Below are 19,845 nucleotides of genomic sequence, written 5' to 3' on the forward strand. Positions count from 1 at the left end.
TGCTGGGGCTCACAGAGCTGGAAGGAAACAAGTGGATCTGACTCTGGAGCCCATACTCACTCCTGATCCCATGCTGCCTCTCCCTGGATGTTTTTCTTAGCAGGCAAACCTCTGCCTTGGTGTGGAACTGGAAACCACTGCATTCGAACTGGCATGTGAAGGGCAGAGGCCAGGGAGAAGCGGGCTGGGGGGTGCCCTCCCAGCTGGGAGGGGCAGGAGTGGGGAAACCTTGAGGCTAGGGTTGGCCCAGAAGGTGAGGGGAGGACAGGGGCTGCAGATTTGGACCGGCAGCTGGGGAAGGATGGACTGCAGGGACGGGCATTATCCCAGGAGGGGACAGTGAAGCTGATGGACCAGGAGGGGCAAAGCCTGTGTCCCAGGACAGTAGGTCAGGGAGCATGTGATGAGGGCCTGAAGGAGTGCAGAGGGGATGGGAAAGCAAAGAGGAAGGGAGAGTGAGTGCTTGTGATGAGAATCTGGAGCCCGACGCAAGCTGAGGGTGACGTCAAAGATGAGCCAACAGTTCACCTCCTGTGTGAGAATATGGTACAGGTAAGAGAAATAAGGAAATCAAGGGGGTAGCGGGAAAAAGGTAGTGTGAGAAGTGTCTGCCATTTTGTGGCTTCAGGTAAATGACTCAAACTTTCCACCAGGACTGGAATGCTGTGAATAAATTACGAAGCTGAAACAGAACTGAAATAATGGGAAAGCAATTATTGTGAGAGTGGGACAAAAGGACTGTCTTCAGTTATAGAAATGCCTTTCTCTGGATAAATTCCCAGGAAAACAAGTCACGGTGGTGGATAATCATTTCCAGGGTTCCCAAGATGAGACCATCTTAGCAGAGGTTCCTGAAAACGTGTGCAGTGAGCCGCAGAGCACCTGAACATGCAGTCCTGGAGCTGGCTTACAGGCCCGGCTCCGGGCTTTCTTCTTCCTGTACCCCTGCTGCCAGGCTAGGCTTTGCTACACTCCTTGCTGGTTGGCACAGCTGGCATCTTAGGTGGTGGGCAGTGCAGCTGCCCCGAGAGCTGGGGTCCTGCAGGGAGGCCTGGCCTGGCCCGCCTGGTGGGCTTGCCTTGTGTCCCTCGTTGCTCCCTGAGGTTTCCGGCCCAGCTGAGGCATCCTCCATGCCAGGCATGGGAAGGCAAAGTCAGGCCCAGCTGTGGTCATGGTGGTCAGGACCTCGGGTTCCCACCGCAGTGAGTGAGGGCTCAGGTGATCTGAGAGAAGGAAGCTGCCCAGGAGGGGGCTGTGTGGAACCGAAGACTTGAGCTGGCCGCAGACACTGCACACGGTAGGGCCCCAGCCTACATATTCAATCTGAAGGGGACTGTTCCCGCTGCTTAAATTTGTCCCCAGCCGAAGGACCTGAATGATAGATCTTTATATTTTTAGTCTTTAAAGAACATAAGCCTTTGTTTCTGTGATTTTTCAGGTACAAAGGTGGATCACAGCACCTTTGAGAAGATCTATCGATTTCTAAAGCTCCGTTTACAGAGCCACTTTGCATTTCACCGTATCTTCTTACCTACGTAATTTCCCAACTTCAGGGGTAGGTTGAGAGGATTAGTGACTTCATGGAGGCATACAGTCCTATGTACCCTGGAAAGGCATTTCCTCTGAAAATCAATCCGTTTAAAATTCAGAACTGCTGACTAAGCATTGCCCGTAAGGCACGTAAAGGATGATTCTTTCTGTTAGCGGGGAGTTTGTAAAAGCGAACGGGTCACGTGAAGGGAAAGCCCCCTGGGAGAACTGCTCTGATGCAGAGGTGGCAGTGGGAGCAGTGACCCGGCCACCCTGGGTGCTCTTCAGGTCGTTTCATGCTCTGACAGAGAATTTATTTACACTACCACAGAGATTTTCCCTGGGACAAAGTCCCACAGTTGCAGGTTCCACAGCTGACTTTTACGTGTTCCAGGAATGTGCTTATTCATTTGTAACGGCACTAAGGCTTCCACTTTGTCATCTGGTCCGAGCAGAAGAAGCTTAGAGACGAACGTGCCTCCAGTCCTAAGCCACGGGAGATAAGACAGACTCAGAAACTGCAAAGTACCCGAGGGACCCGGCTGGGGTCTCTTGGGCACCTCTTTTTGAGAATTTCGTCATGTGCTCTCATCCTTCTCACACCGACGTGCTGTCTAGTTTACTGAGGGAGTGTCATTACGGGGACTGTCTTGTGCTGAGAGACCCCACCCTGACCACTGGCTGACCACCTGAATTCTACAGGAACCTCTGAGTCTCCCCGCTTGACTGCCGCATCTTACTCGGCATTCGGAAGCCCGCACACAAAATATCATGTCATAGTCCACTTCCAAGGGCAAATCTTCTCATACTCAGACTGTGAATCCGGAAATACTCACAAGACTAAAATCACAGTTCACGTGTTTTCTAAGCAACCTGAAGCTTTAGGATTATACCTGATCATTAGTTTGATGTGGCTGTGCGAGTGACCAAGTTCAAAAATATTTATATACCTGGGTGAAATTCAGAGACTAACTGAGATATTATGGGATTTTTTTTTTTTCCCTTTTCCCTTTTTGGTGGTAATTTGAGAGAATAAGGGAAATGACATGTGAAAATGGGCATTTGCACCCTCCCCCAGAGTTTGGGGATGGGCCAGGGTGGGCAGAGGCAGGGAAGGAAGAGCTCCAGCCTGCATGTCAGAAACCCAACCTCTGGACTCAATCTCTTTGTATCCCAGTTTCTCATCTTGTACTACAGGGGGCAGAATAGAAGATTTCTTTAGGGCCCTTTCCAGCTCAAAGTTCTGTGACTCTGAATTAAGAGTTGTTGCATTTATTAAACTATTTTTGTTTTGTTACCAATGAAACGTTTGTCATTTTATTTCTCATTACTAATTTTTATGGTTTGAAATGTTTAGTAAATAGGAGAGTGCACGTTCCTCTTGCTATTATTTTATAAAGAGGGCCAAGTGGTAAGGATCCTACTGACTTGGGCTCGGAATTGGGAGGTGATGTTGCTGGATTTCTGAAAACTACCCATGAGACTCCTGACAGCTCTAAGGGGCCCACAAAAAGCAGGACAGAAAGTAAGAGGCCAACTCCTCTCTGCACCAGGGAATAAACGACTGTTTTGAAGGCACCTTAGTTAGGCCAAGGGGACATGTTTAGTAATCATTTCATTCTGTAATGGCACATAATCATCCAAAAGGCTGAATGCATGTCCATTAGGTTCTGGTTCTTTATAGGATGTCCTGCTCTTTGCTAAACTTGAGCCTGGCCCATGTACCCTTCCTTGGCACCCAACTATCATTTTCTTATTAATTTACTGTCTAATTAGAAATAAGGAGCTAATGATCAGGAAGGGAATACGCCTAATTTCACGTTCTTCATAGCGTCTGGAATCTACTGCTGGCATCCAAACATTTTAAAATAAACAGTGTGGTGGAAATATTTTACTTAGCCATATGGAGGAATAATAATCTCTTGCTAAATTGGAAGGAATGTGAATATAGCAGTCATTTAAACAAAGTCCATTATTATTCAAAGGCTACTTTTTGGTACTTAACACCAGTGTTAGTGGGGTAAGAGAAGCATGATAATTTTGGGACATCTGGTGCATCAAAAGGTAGGCCTGCAGATTCTATGCAATATCTTCAATTTATATAGTTTAAAAAAACGATGCTTTCAGGATGCTCAATAACTTGAAACTCATATATCCTAGCTTAGAAACATATTTAATTATCTTGAACAAATGAGTTCAACATATCTCTTCTAGTGACAAGATGTTCCCACTTTCCACCCATAGTTTGTGGCCTAGCAGACATTCATTTTATAACCCAACTGGGGAACAACGATACTTCATCCAGCTTTCAGGTTTAAGCACAATAAAGGTAAAAAGTACCTTTGTAATAAAAACCTCAGCCTAAGCACCTACACATATCAGCAATTACTGAAAGAAAAGCTCATTAGGTTCCAACCTGGAACATGTTCAACACAGTGAAGAAAACACAAGAATCACGTCACATACTAGAGAACTATTTTAATTAACAATGACAGCCACACTGTCCTGGGAAAATACACTGGGCCAAAAGTATTTTTCCTTCCTACCTCTGCAAATTAAGATGTGGCCAAAAATGCAGGCCCTGGGCAGTTATTACATTTAAAGCAAAGGCAAGACATCTTTTAAAAAGAATAGCTAAAATTTCTGCATTGAAGTGCGTTAAAAATGCCAGACTGAAACAAAGGGAAGTGCAAGAAAAGGCTTTGAATTAATAACGAGGTTGAATTACTTATTAAGGACAATAGAATACCTAGTTTCAAGGGGATAGTAATTTCTTCAAATAACACAATATTTTGAACACAATGGTTCACTGTGCTTTAACATTTCATGACCCTAAGTTGACTATAGTTTACAGTGAAGAACTCTTAGGCCGTACCTACAAAGGCCAAGCACCGTGCAAGGTTGGCCAGGGCCAGAGTATTTTGTGGAGACACTGGAAGAACATTAAATTTGGAAGGACATCTTCTAGGAGATGGGCAGCTGATAGGGAATGGTGGGTGATGCAGTCACATAGCACCCTGCTACCCATGTTTGGAGCAGACATGTTTCAATGAAAATGGTTCAGACGGGGACATGCTTTCCTGGTTAGGAAAGGTCTGGAAGGCTGGATTTGGGGCTAACTGGTCTTCTCTTGTAGGGCTACTCTTAGGCAAAATGAGGTCCTGAGGGCTTATCTTCCTTGCCTCTCAAGTCACACTTAATGTCTTCTTGTTGCTTTCTGGACAACTGTGCTGCTCAGTCTTAATCCCACGAAGTAATGAGCCCCCTATCCCTGTGGGTTCAAGCACATGGTGGGCAGCTACTTTGTGTGGAAGCCGTACAGGGGCTCCATGTGTTGGATGGCTGATTGGACAAAATGAATTTGGAGGTCCCCTCCAACCTTGTGATTCTGTGCTTTATAAGAGACAGCGTATGAGTATCTGACTTCAGGAATAGTTAATGAAAGAGCTCAAGGTTCTCTTGATTTTGTCATTCTTTAAAATACATCAGGGATTAGCTGCTCTTAAAACATTACTGATCATCAGTTAAAGTTGGTACCACTAAATTCTGGAACTGAGAAATGTGAATAAATAAGTTTTCTTGCCTCCATAAATCTTAACCTACAAATACATGTATACATGTAATACACACACGACCCCAAGCAACTATGCTCGATTTATTATGACTTGGTAGTTTCGTATTAGGTAGATAGTGTTTAGGTACAAATCAAACTTGGGCTGACATTTAGCATTTTGAAACTGGAAACTCACTTTTGAAGTCCTCTGGTCCGACTCCTTTACATATTGTCATTTCAGTGCATTGCTTACACACACTACTGCCATTCCAAAGCAAAGACTACTTTTGAAGAAAACGTTTCATAAGCAATCTGTCCACATATCAGTATAAACTGTTCCAGGTAAAAGTACAGAGTTATAAAACAGTTCTTAATATTCCCCAACCTATAAGTATGGCCAAAAAATACTTCTAAAAAAAGCCTAAAAGCTACAGGCAGCTATTTCCAAAAAAGAAATATCAGAGGTTGTTGCTAGTTTTATATTGGAACTGATACAATCTATTAGGGAAATAGCTTTTTGAATTATGAAAACTCATATCCTCTCTCAAGGTCAAGGTCCAAGTCTTAAAACTTTTGTGTTCTCAGCAACTTAGTACTGTTCCCAAACAGAAATGAGGATATATGCAGTGAAACATCTAAATTAGCACTCACATCCAGAGTACGCACCAGGAAAATTAGTACATAAAAGCCCTTAATAGTAAAGTCTGGCTCTACTTCAAATAAATTTGATTTATTCTAAAATGAAAAAAAAACTACCAAACTTTCATACACTTTACTTCTTGTTTATCACTACATCATACAAACTCCTTGAGCTCAGTTCATGAAAGACACTGTTAGAGTTTCTCCCAAGGATAAAACCTCAGAAACAAAAATGCAGTCAAGACTTCTTCCTCCCGTGGGAAATTATGACAGAAGAAGAGAAAAAAGCTGCACATCAAGGATGTAAGGACCAAGTCATGATAAATCTGCCTAGTTAATCAAAACAGAACCAAATCTAGTAGAAGCTGTGCTTCCAAGGTCAGGTCGACCCTGGATCACTGCTGATCCCTCAGGGAGCCTGCACACATCATTCTGCAGCCTTGCTGGCTGCACAGGTGTATTACTGGGAGGAATTACTTGAACGTTCACAGAAGAGTTCAAAACGATGGGAAAGAAACATCAAACGAGGAAAGAAAGTACTCATATACTGCAAATAACACTGTCTTCCTAACAGGGGGCTTAGGACAAATATTTGGGTGTAATCACAGTGATTGTGCTAACTTCTAGAATGGATATGTCTATAATTTTTTTTCTTAATTTTATTTCGCTTGTTCTAATTTTCATTTCATACACACAATACATAGTATGTAAATGTAAATAATTTATTTTTTGGTGTGAGAGGGTTTGATGTTTCAAAAGCATTTTATAAAGAGGGAGCTAAATTGATTTACTAATTGATTTACTAATAAATCAATATGTAATTGAGATGTGTTAAAGCATTAATATTCAAATTACATTAGAGCAGGCAGTCCATTCTGGAGTTTAAGATTATATATAAAGTGCATTCTAGTTTTAGTACGTAATTTTCATACCTTATTCGAAGTACAGGGTACTTATTTTGAACATGAATATCTTATGAGAAAGTTGATTCCCCTTAACTAAATATTAGATTCAAGATGGTTTGCTACATTCCTAAGTATTACTGAATAACAGCTGACAGAACCTAAAGCTCTGATTTCATAGTGGAAGCTAGTGGAGAATGGGATTCACTTGGAAGAAATGTCGTAAAACATTTTAAATTAACTATTTCAAGCATGAAAAATAGCATAGCAAATATAAAACAAACACCCAGATGTCCACCACCCCTAGCTTTGTTAAATACAGTTGACTTTTGAACAATATGGGTTTGAACTGCACAGGTCCACTTATATGTAGATTTTTTTCAATAGTAAAAACTATAGAATTGCACAATTGGTGGCTGGTTAAATCCACAGATGTGGAATCGTGGATATGGAGGAACTCCATATACGGAGGGCTGACCATAAGTTATATGCAGATTTTCGACTGCACAGAGGGTCAGGGCCCCCAACCCCCAGGTCGTTCAAGGATCAACTGTATTAACATTTGGTCTTCTTTGTTTCAGATTTCTCTTTCCTTTTAAAGAAGTGGAGCCAGATTATACTCCTCAATGCCTTTTTCTCTACCCGCACCCTGTAGAGGTAACCACTATCTTGAATCTGACTTTTACCATTCTAATGAAAAATTTTACCTTTATTGCATGTGCCTATATCAAAAAATAAAGATAGCTTCAACCTGCATATTTTAAAATTTATACCATAGTGTCATGCTGTGCTTATCATTCTACCAATGTTTCTAGAGATTTATCTATGTTGCTACAGATAGCTCTAATGCGCTTATTTTAGCCCTTCTATGTGGTTTCACTGTGTGAATGTACTGCCATTTATTTAACCGTTTTCCTACCAATGAATACTCAGTATTTCCCCCTAATACTCTGTTATAAACAGTGCTGTCATTAATCGCCCTCCTGCAGAACTGTTCTCTCAGCTTGACCTCAAGACAAAGCATCACTCAGTTCCTCTGGGACTCTCACTCCCCATGTTGGACCATCGTGGCCTGGCCATGAAATATTTCTCTCATTGTTTCCTCTTCTCCACTGCCCACCCCTTCTTTCTACCACTGATACAGTTCAAGCTATTATCTCTAGACTACTGACCTCCTCATAGGCCTCCCAGGTGCCAGGCTCATCTACTTCAAATCAATCCCCCACCCCTACTGCCTGCTGGAAGAATGCATATAAAAGCCCAAACTAGCCACGCCATGCCCTGTAATCACTCCCACTGCATGTGGGACACAAGTTCCCCAAACCAGGCCTGTGTTTCTCTCTGCTCTTGTCTCCTTTCAGCATCCCCCTCCTGCTGGCAGCTCCGCCTGTATAACCCATGCTGTCTCCGAGCCTCTGCTTGCGACTGGAAATATTTCCCCTGTATACCCAGCCAATGCCTCCTCAACCTTTAGGCCAGCTTTGGTTTCACACTGACCAGAGAACTTCCCTACCCATCTGCCGTGCTCCCAATGCAACCTCTACGGAGTCCAGCACTTGCACGTTTCACTGACATTCACAGAAAATCACTTGTGTTCCTCTGGAATCGAAGTGCTACTTGAGGGCAGGGACTGAGTTTTATTCAACTTTATATCTCCAGTACCCAGAGAAGCATCTGAGATACTAACAGGCTTTCAGACACAGGCTGAACTGAAGTGGAAGGCAGCCAATCCATTAAGTACAGTTTATTTTCATAAGGAAGGAGAGCCAGTCTATTTAAAACAAGTAATTACTATGGAATATGTAATGAAAAATGATGTATTCAGCCCTCTGTGACAAGACATCTGTTAGCTGATACTTATGCACTAACAAGTACAATAAATGATACTAGTCGAGGTGACTACAGCACTGCAAGTACCTTCTGAATCATTAGATTAACTTACACACAGCCTTTGTCACAGTTGTGAGCACTGTATTGTCACTTCCAACCTAGAACCTCCAAGTCCTTCACGACGCCACCATACATGGGCAGAATCTAGATGGTTTTCAAAATCTCCTCCAAGACATGATCACATTCTTTACCCACCTGTGACCAGCTCCCTTACTTCTGCATCGACAGATTTTCTCAACAGTCGCAACAAGGCAGGTATCCCACCAACATTCTTCATCGCGATTTTATTTTCATCTGTAGACTTGCCAAAAACAAGGTTTCGGAGGGCACCACAAGCATTCTTCTGAACTTCCAAAACTCTGTGGTCCAAAAGGTCAACCAGATGCTTGATTCCCCCTAACCTACACACCTAGAATGAAAAATATTAGGTACCAGGCCTAAGTGACATGTGGTCAATCAGAGATCAAACAAAAGTCTGTTATGGAAAGATCACGGAAAACATACAACTCCAGATCATTTCAAATGATTATTTTTTATTCTAAAAAAGTACATGTTCTATAAATTTTAAGATGATGTTCTATAAATTTTCATCTTAAGTTCTCTAAGATGAAGCTCTTTTCACAGGTTCATGGCTTAAAGAAGGGAAGGGAGGCTTAGGTGGCTTAACGGCCACATGCAGGTAACATGGTCATACGCCAACCCTCCGAATGTACACAGGGATTATGCTGTCACTTCCAAGTGAAATGCACAAATACACGACCACAACAAAGCTGTATGCAGGGTCAAAGACAACACAGGAAGAGATTTTTTTTTTTTTTTGCGGTACGCGGGCCTTTCACTGTTGTGGCCTCTCCCGTTGCAGAGCACGGGCTCCGGACGCGCAGGCTCAGCGGCCATGGCTCACGGGCCCAGCCACTCCGCGTCATGTGGGATCTTCCCAGACAGGGGCATGAACCCGCGTCCCCTGCATCGGCAGGCGGACTCTCAACCACTGCGCTACCAGGGAAGCCCCAGGAAGAGATTTTTGACTGAAGTCATTTGCTTTCTAGAACTGTTTCTCTAGGTGACTCTCCCTAAATTTTCTTCCATTTGTCACTTCATTAATATTTATGTGCATATTTTTGGGCTTTATTTACTGCATTCACCTTTAGTCTGTAACTGTGTGTCGTTCTAAATTTTAAGGGGTGAAAAACGCTTAAGTTCCATATGACACTGCAGGAGGAAAAAAAGTCTAAAATGTTAAATCTAGCCAATATCAATGACTCACTATGTTTCTGTAAAAGCCCCAAAAGCTTAAAATCTGAAATAAAATATTCATATATGTTCGGTATTAGTAATGGTTATAAATCCTTTACTTAATTGTGTGTTGGCACCGATTCTGACCAGAATCTCGTAAAATACATGAGTTTACAAGTACATACTATAATTTGTATCTAATAGATTTATAGAAAATACTTTTAAAATGCAGGTTAAATTGATTTTGTTTCATGTTTTATGAATAAGCTAATGAGTGGACACCTGATTTGAAAATGCTAAATGTACTTCAAGAAATGATCTCATCCCAGATTTTCCCAAGAAATATTGAAATGCAAAGCTGAGAAGTAAAAGAGTCACTGGTATCAGAACACCCCTTGAAAAGGGCCTCTAGATCGCATCTGGTCATTTCTTAAGCACTCAAGCACGCAGCTGCTAAACGGAAAGGCACTGCTCGGCCCTCCCCATTCCCCGCCCTGCCAACTCTGGCATCCCAGGCACTGGTCCTGTACCTCTAGCTTCACTTTGTTGTCGCCAAAGCACAGGTGTTGCAGGTAGGCTGCTGCGTTTGCCTGAACTGACGGGAACTGGTGCTGCAGCATGTGAATGACTTCAGGTAACTCGGGATCACGCCAGGCAAACTCCCTGCACGAGAAAAACGCGGCTTCAGAAAGGAAGGCCTGTGTTCTACCGATACACTGAACAAAACATTTGTCAGAGAAGAGAGCTCAGCGGAGACAATGGGAAGTTACAAAAATCCTAAAAGAACTATATATATATATGTATGTATGTAAATAATTTTTATGCACTGATGAACATATCACAGATGCTTATGATCTTAAAGAAATCATGATGCACAGATGCAGAGAAAGATTCAGGGTAACAAAGAGGTTCTTAATATGGGTAACTTTTCCATTCTTGTTTTCCTCCTCCTGATTCTAATTTTATGCCTTTCTACCCATGTAAGAAATTCGCAGGTGTGAGGCTCAGGTAAACAAGTGCACTTCAGCTAGGTGAGATGTCACTCCTGAGGAGGGAGGAGCAAAAGCCAGTGGAAATACTGTGTGCCTGATGATTTTTAAGAAATTTAATATATATGGTTGCTCTCGATTATAAGAAACATAAAACATGATAAAAAATGTTTTTGCAGTAACCATATATCCAGAGAAAACAGCTGTTGACATTTCCCACTGGTGTTTTTTTCAACATATGCAGGCAAGTGTGCACATGTGTGTGTACAGAGTTTTTTTCAAAGAATTGGATTATTACTAAATAGCACATACTATTCCGTGCCAGGCACTATTCTAGGCATTTTATGTATATTAGTTCATCTATTCTTAAACTGACCTTGTAGATTTGGAGGTTGAAGCAGAAGGGCTAAGCGACTTGCCTAGTGTCACCCAGCTGGTCAACAACAGAACAACATTTGAACCCAGGCATCTGCCTTCAGAGTCTGTGCCCTCACCCCCGTGCTATCCCACTTCTTGTACAATAAGTATACAATCATATTAAATATACATACATACTTTTATACTATGTTTTTTTCAGGTAACATCACATTGTCAGATTTTCTGATGTAACTTGATCGGCTCACTGTTTGGAATCCTTGTTAAATGTGATTTTATGCTTATGTTACATAAAGACCAGCTTCTTACAAATGGTTCACAAAGCAACAAATCTGCAGACTTTGATAACAGGATGGAGTAAACTGTTAATCAAAAATGAATTAATCCTGAAGAAACTTAAAAATAAATCTTTAAATTAATGACCCAGTGATGCTTCTATGGCCCAGTTTTTAAAGGCCCACAGCCTCTCTGGGAAGGCTCCAGTATGAACTGGTACATCCACTACAGAGGGTCAGGTCATTCCACACCTGCACACACACATTCATATCACACATTGGTGCATTCTTACTATGCTACAAGTGCCGGAACAGGTGCTGGAGATACAAGCGTTGAATAAGACATAATTTTATGTATAGGGGCTTGTATGCCAAACTAAAAAAGTCTAGTCTTAATAGCAATAACATGAATAATTACGTATTGAGATTATCTGCGTCAGGTATTCTGTCAAGAGCTTTATAAATATTATCTCACTTACCTTGACTGTTGCCCCATAAGGTAGGCACTATCAAATAACATTAGATATAGATAGACGAGGGACCCGGGATTAGTAATTAAGAGGTGGAGGTTAGTGGTCTAATATGTTATCACCACGCACAAGAAACAGAAAGCTGGTGGAGGTCTTAAAGCAGAAGCGTGAGAGAATGCAACAAGGTCACATTTATAAGGAAGATAACTCTGGTGGCCAAGTAGAGAATATACTAGAATCAAAAAAGACTGGTGGCAAGGAGACTATCCCCTATCCCCACATTTGCTCAAAATAGGACCATCCTTGATTTTTCTCTTTCCCTTATCCTTCTCATCCAATCCATCAGCAAACTCTGTTGACTATCTCCAAAATATTTAATATAAACCAAATCCATCCACTCTTTCTATCTTGGCTGGACCCTCTACATGCCACTTACATGTTCTCTCTGCTTCAAATATCACTCCCTCCCCCAACTATTCTTTGCACAGCAACCAGATGATCTACTGAAAACTGAAATCAAGGGTGAGATGGAGATTTCCAGCTTGGGGAACAGACTGGATGATGATGATGTCATTAACAGGCATTAAGAAGACCATAAATGCCGAGAGGCAGGATAACGCAGCAGAAGAAGCACAGAATTTGGAGTTAGATTGCCTATGTTTAAGTCCCAGGTCCTTCAATTGTGATGTGATTTTGAAAACCATTTACATAGAACTCCAGTTTCCCCATCTGTAAATTAGGAACAATAAAACTATCATGTCTAACTTCTTCTTAGGCTGGCTATGATGACTAAATTGTGGTGATATACATTAAAGTAGTTTACATACTTTGCATTATGAAAGATGTTTTACTAATATTCATCATCCCTGAAAAATGAACTATACTATGTTAACTATTTCTGATGAAAATCTATCTAAAGTCTATTATATATAAATCTATAAGGTAATTAACAGAGTGCAAGGAGTGTGATTTAATCTTTCCGTGAGGACTCAATCATTACAAATACACATTTCTGTTCTCTTTAAATGGCACAGGGATGGTCAAGATTTCCTAGCATCCTTGGGTGCCTCCTGAGCCAGACAACACAAAGGGTGGGCTCCCGCTGGAGATGGGCAGTTAGGCTCAGTTGACACCAACTCCAACCTTGATTTTCAGGAGAAATTTACCCTGGAAAGACTTCTATCAATTCATGGGCTGGCTGGATGGCACCAATGCTTGCCAAGATTTGCTTCATTAAAACCTAAGCCCAGACTTCTGTTTTTAGCCATGATAGAGTAGTAACCAGTACTGGACTTTGCCTTCCTCCCATAAACAACCATTAAACTGGACTAAATGTGTGAGGAAACTGTTTTCAGGCCCTAGACAACAAGTAACACAAGAATGCAATCCTTGAAGGGGCGGGGGTATCACCCTGGGAACCCCGTACTCACTTGGCTTTCTGCCTGAGGGCACTTTTTGGATCATGGCACAGGAAGCAAGTCTGAATGGGCATGATGGTCTAAGTGAACTGAGGGGGAAAGATTGGAATTTGGAGATGCTCAAGAGGTTAAAATTTGCAGGGCAGGATATTGGAGAGGAGAAAGCTATGCAGAGGAGATTTAACAAGTCTGTGTAAGGATTACGCACAAGTCGTTAGTTGAGCACTGGGCTGTACACGTGCCTTGCATGTACGTGTACAGGTCTGGTGGAGAATAGCTGTTTAGGAGTAAGAACCATTCCACAGAGTCAGGGCCATGTTCTAGGAGTAAAATAAATCTAAAATAGACCTGTCCTAGCAAAGAACAGAACCAATTGTGACAGGATCAAAAGCACTTGTCAGTAATTTAGTTATTTTCCACAATGAAACTTAGAATCCTAAGAGGAGACAACATAATACAGAGTCCCTACGATGTATTATCCACAACAATCAGCATATAATTTAAAACTGCTAGGCATAAGAAGAAACAGAAAAATGTGACTCTCAAAGATGTAAACAAACAAATAATAGAAACAGACCCAGAGAAAACTGAGATGTCGGAATGATCAGAGGACTTTAAAATTGTTTTTATAAATGTGCTCAAAGACGTAAAGCAAAAGATGTATGTAAGGAGAAAATAGATGGGGAATGTTATCAGAGACATGAAAACTACAAAAAAGCCAAGTTAAAGTGTCAGAAAAAAAATCCACTGGATGGGCTTAACAACTGACTGGAGACCACAGAAGAAAAACACAGCAAATCTGAAGACAGATTAATTTAAAAAAAAGATCCAATATGAAGGATACAGACAAAAAAGACTAAAAAAAAAAAAAAAGAACAGAACTTCAGTAACCTGTGAGATGATGTCAAGTTATCCCAGGAGAGGAGAGTGAATTTTGGGCCAGAAAAAATATTTACAGTAATAATGGTTGAGTATGTCTCAATTTTGATAAAATCATCAACCAATATTTAAAAGAATGTCAGTGAATCCCAAGCAGGTTAAATGTAAAGAAAACTATGCCTAGGCTTGTTAGAGTAAAACTGCTTAAGGTCAACAATAATATGAAAAGTCTGACAGGCAGCCAGAGAGAAGATACGTTGCATAATGAGAACAACAGTACAAATGTTGGCTGACTTCTCATCAGAAACAATGGAGGTCTGAAGACAAGGAACAACATCCTTTAAAGGACTGAAAAAAAAAAAACACCACACCCTATTAACCCTGAATTTTATACCTAGCAAAAGTATCCTTTAAAAACGAGTAAATGAAAACACTTTCAGATAAATTAAAGTTGAGAGAATGTCTTGCCAGCAGACATGCAACACAAGAAAGGCTAAAGAAAGTTCTTCAGGCTGAAGGGAAATGAGTGGAGATGGAAACTAGAATTTCTAGGAAGACATGAAGAGAACTATTTACAACTAAGTATGCAGGTGAATATAAAGACCATCTTTTTAATTTAGCTTAGTTTCTTTAAAAGACAACTGACTATTTACAGTAAAAATAACAACACTACATTATGGATTTGATAATGTATGTAGAAGTAAAATATTTGACAACACCTTAAAGGTCAAGGAGATGGTAAATGAAATTATTCTGTTGAATGTCACAGCTGAAGCCATCCTCAGAAAGAACACCATGAATGCTGTCATTCTTTCAGTCACTGTCACTTTCCATAACAAGTACTTTGTTACTCCTTTCAGATGAACTATTTGTACTATTGATAAATTTTGCTTCCAAACTAGACAACTATTAAAAAAAACTCATACATTTCCTTTTATGTATAAAACATCAACAACTTCTTAAGTCTTGTAGGGTAGTTTTCAGGTTAACTATAATGTAGCATTAATGACAGAGGAAGTAAGTTTAGAAGTGAATAAAAATAGTAAAATTTGCTATTTTTAAAACTAAAAATTAAGTAATAGTTATCATGAGTTTTTAATTTCATGGTTTGACTATTCAAACTTTAAACTCACTTGGATTCCAGTTTCAAATAAATAAATGCACCTATTATAAGATAATCATTTATTCGTCTTACAAAATGCATTATCAGTAAAGTTTCACATAATCAAAGCTAGCCATAACAGTTTTATGCATTAGACTATGAAATTATCATACTATGAATAACTGAAGTATATTATCAGACACGAAATCCTTGTTTATAATGAATCAGCTCATATCAGAGGTCAAAACTGAAGTCTTCAGGAATGCATACTAAACTCAAAGCTCTTATCATATTTCACTGCTTTTCTGGGTAGCTATTCTTTTCTCTGCAGATTCAGCCAAGGGATGGTCTAAATTACCTACAATTCAAAACCCCTTTGAGAATTTCTGTATCTAGTAGCGTGCCCTAGTCTGTTGTTCTTGTGAGGACTTCAAAAAGATTCCACATGCTGCAGAGCAACTAAGCCCATGCGCCACAACTATTGTGCCTGTACTCTAAAGTCTGTGAGCCACAACTACTGAGCCCACACTCCGCAACAAGAGAAGCCACCGCAATAAGAAGCCTGTGCACCGCAAAGAAGAGTAGCCCCTGCTCACCCCAACTAGAAAAAGCCCGCGTGCAGCAACGAAGACCCAATGCAGCCAAAAATAAATAAGTAAACAAACAAACAAACAAATTTAAAAAAAGAAAAGAACAAAAAACAAAATCATGTAAAAAATTTTTGACTTAATTATATTGGAGGTGTTATTAGACAAATTATTTTTAGAAATCCTTAAAATAACAGAAGGGTGACAAATAGGAATAGCAGAACCAAATGTATGCATACACTGTAAAATATTTTAGGCAAAAGAGTGAATAGGTGGAGTGGTTTTAGTGAAGCAGTGGGCTTCCCATTCAACTCAAAAGTACCTTAGGTTATTTTGTTTTAATAACCAAACCTCACTCATGCTTTTAATTCATTAGCATAAGTTGGTAGGCTGCTATAAATGAATTGATAATGATAACAATCTTTCAGTGAAATAACTATTTGTGGGCAAAGAGTGAATGAAATCTTGTTAATATATGCCTTAAAATAACACTCAAGCTGCTTAAAATTTAGAAATAATTTCACTCTTTCAGAAGCTAAAATTCTCTTTTAGTTTCTAAATATCTTTATTTCCTGAATATTTTAAATGACTTTCATTAAAGAGATGAGGCTACTTTTTCAAAATCGATCAAGTACTAAATGACTCATCTTAATAAAACACGTTATCTACATGGCCAAATAAAATTAAAAGCAGGAAACATCTATTATTTGCCAAATATTTTTTGCTCATGAGATGTGAGAATTTCTTGTAAACTATCTTCCCTGAAATGGCAGAAAGCTTTTCGAAGGACCTAGTTGATAAAAGCGCAACACGGCACTGACCAGTATGATTCAAAATGCACATGACATTGGTCTTTCCCAGTTTAAAACAACCATATGCATTTTCTGAAGCCGTCATGTAAGAGGTCAGCCAAGATAAAGGAAAAGGCATAAAATGATCCTTTAAAATCTTTTGTGTAATTCAGACGTATCCCAGGTGGTTGCCTTGATGAAGTATTTCAGTTGTGGGTGCTGCAGATATTCACACACACCTGTGCATTCTCTGACTTATTATTAAAGCGCTGAAAGAAGGAATCTATCTCTAAAGGGAAATTAACCTCAATGACCTACAGTGCTGGCAAACGACTGGAAATATGAGAGATAAGGAGTTACTGATATTATAACAGGCACGGCAACTTGAAAAAAGTCAGGATGAAGGAACTAGTTGACTCCTGAGATATGGTGGCATTCTGGAGACTCATAACCAGTACTTGCCTGGGATCTTTCTGAATGCTGTCTATTGATGGGGATCTTGTGGTGCCGTCATCAGCTGGTGCTATGTGCTGAAGCCTGTTATAATTGCACTCTTGCACTCGGTATTGTATTGGCCTGTAGGGCTCCGCATAGGTAGCTGTTGTGTTCAGAGCATAATTATTTCTTTGGTATGTAAGGGTACTTCGTTGGCTGGACGTCCTTTGCAGATTTCCAACACCTACTAGGAAGTCAGCATTTTAAAAAAGATTAGTATGTTCTCCACAAAGTGATACTTTTCAAAGTCAAAATATTTTTAGTTTTAAGAAGGGTTAAGTTTTTAACAATTATATAAATTGCTTACTTTTAGGTATTACCAATCTAGCTCATTAGTGCTAACAAAGGCACTGAAGTTTTTAACATAACACAAACAATATTTATGTCAATTTTATTAGCAGGAAAAAGCAAAAATGAAACTATAAATCTGCTTACACAGTAGGTCTTAATGTTTAAGATTTAGTAACAAAACTGAAGGTGAAATAAAGGAAAATAATTAAACTAATCTTAGAAATAGATAACAAAATTTCATAACTACATTTTAGCAATAAAAGACACGTAAGATATTCAAACTTATAGATAACTGAAACCGTCAAACTTTGGACACCTAGTGAATACAGGTTACGTATTTCGATACATATTTTATTTATAGACTTGTGTATTTTGATAACATTGGAAAATATACTTCACAGGAAAGAAGACTGATATATCAACTTCTTCTAAAGCTACTCCCTAAAATGATTGCGTGATGCTATGTATAAAGTATTGTACATTGTATTTAACCTTTCTTTCCAAATTATTGCAGGAGGTATCTCTCCAATGATTGTGTTCATATTCTTCCTGCAATTAACATATTTTAACACTATTTACTTCTTAATCCTAATAAAGAAATTCTTCAATTTACAGAACATAATGAGTGAAACATTTTTTCACTAACATCTATTAAAAATTGGTACATTTTATCAGGAGAAAAATACCACAGTGGACCAAACTGTCAGTTTTTGGCAAAAAACCAATTCAAATTCAGTCTTCTCCCTCATGGTGTTCTGTGAGGTATGGCTCCTAGAGCTGTGTCTTTAGGGAATTATCATTGCTACCTGGAATTCATTTATGGGCACGTTAATAAATCTGTACTAACTTTTTTTTTTTTTAAAGCGGCCTCTTGGGACTTTATAAGCCACACCCGTAGCACAATCTGGCAGCTCACGTGGCCACAGGTTCTAGCTTCTGCTCTATCAGCCGCTACGGTGTGACACAAATGTGAGTCTGGGGATGCAAGGGTGTGATGCACTAGCTGCTTATTTTTCTTCTTATTTTAAAAATTATTATTATTATTTTTTGGTCACACCACGTGGTATGTGGGATCTTAGTTCCCCAACCATGGCTCGAACCTGGGCCCCCTGCAGTGGAAGCACGGAGTTCTAACCACTGGACCCCTGGTGAATTCCTGTTCCCTATTTTTATAACTGCCATCATTGCATTCTGTCCCAGATTGAGTCTATCATAAGGAATATTTATTTCACATTCTATCACTTAAGAATTCAGAAGAGATTCAGTAACGAAAAAAGAGTAATACCACATACACTTGGGCTACATACATGCTAAATCAAAGATAAGCCAATAGCTCACGTAGGGATTTTCTCTAAATATGTGTTCTAGGAAACTAAAATTACAAAGAAATATTCCAAAAAAGGCTTTCCTTTCTATATCTGATATGCTTCTAACCTGAGGAGTCGGATTTATAGCTCAACAAACTTATTTGTGAATTAAAATATAATCACTGTGTTCACCGATCAGATTGAACTAAGGTAAAAATATATCACTTATAAGTAGGTACTAAATGAACTTCTGTTTTACTGTTTATTGATTTGCTTTTACGGCTGCTTATCTGACAACCAAATGGGCAATATGAATTCACTCTAACAGGAAATCTATCTCAATAAAATCCTCTACTCTTGGGCTGGTGAAATTGGGAAAGCAGCTGAACAGAGCTGATGCCCACCCGAACCTGTGCGGTACAGTGCTGTCTGCGATCCTTGGAGCTCCACGGTTCCGTGGTTTGGGCTGCGGTAAACTGGGCTGTAATAGGTCCTCCCCTCATAGATAGGAGTGATGTGCAAGTCGGGAGACACAGTTGAACGAAGGTCTTGTCCAAGCTGGCTGTGCTGACTAGCATAGGAACTCCGTAAGCCTACAGGCAGGAAAATTACATCATTAAAAAACTTGAAAGCTGTGGTGAGGTTAAAAGTATAACTCCTAAACAACAGGACCAAATGCTGAGTCTAAACACCAAACCTAGTGAGTTTTACAAAAGAGGGATGACAGATATGAATGGGATACCATATACATTCTAAAAATAAAACTTTTTCCTCTGGCAGCAGGATAAAAGTAAATTTTCTAAAAAAAATATAAGAAATTATTAAATGGTTTGATACTCTGAAATTCATCCCCCAACTGTAAGCTATTTTATGATGGTGACCAAAAAGAGAGCGCCGTCATGTCCCACACCTCTTTAAATCCCAACACTTAAGACGACACCTACATAACAGCGCTTAGAAATAGGCTGATGTTCAAGAACTGTTCTGAACTTTGTCTCAATTCATTCATCCAAGATTTTTAGAGAAAAAGGTGAAATTTTATGTTACAAAGTTTAAAATATCAGCGAACTAATAAGATTTATAAAGTATTCTTTTATTATTTGTTATCACAATTAA

The 19,845-nt window shown here is 39.8% G+C and overlaps 1 protein-coding gene across 8 annotated transcripts in view; it reads right to left on the bottom strand.

Annotated features, from left to right (window-relative positions):
• PKP4 (plakophilin 4) overlaps nt 1-19,845 on the bottom strand; it is a 251,832-nt gene that overhangs the window by 30,158 nt on the left and 201,829 nt on the right. For 6 of the 8 annotated variants that reach the window (XM_082657879.1, XM_082657875.1, XM_082657877.1 and 3 more), the window contains 4 exons: nt 19,134-19,322; nt 17,099-17,318; nt 10,281-10,413; nt 8,710-8,923 (listed from right to left, as the gene is read on the bottom strand). In XM_082657879.1, the coding sequence (XP_082514005.1) occupies nt 8,710-8,923; nt 10,281-10,413; nt 17,099-17,318; nt 19,134-19,322 (756 nt within the window). The remainder of the gene's footprint in view (nt 1-8,709; nt 8,924-10,280; nt 10,414-17,098; nt 17,319-19,133; nt 19,323-19,845) is intronic. The other 2 variants (XM_082657876.1, XM_082657874.1) reach the window with 2 other exon arrangements.

The sequence above is a fragment of the Grampus griseus genome, assembly GCF_964374135.1.
Source record: "Grampus griseus genome assembly, chromosome: 7".
NCBI classification, from domain to species: Eukaryota; Metazoa; Chordata; class Mammalia; order Artiodactyla; family Delphinidae; genus Grampus; species Grampus griseus.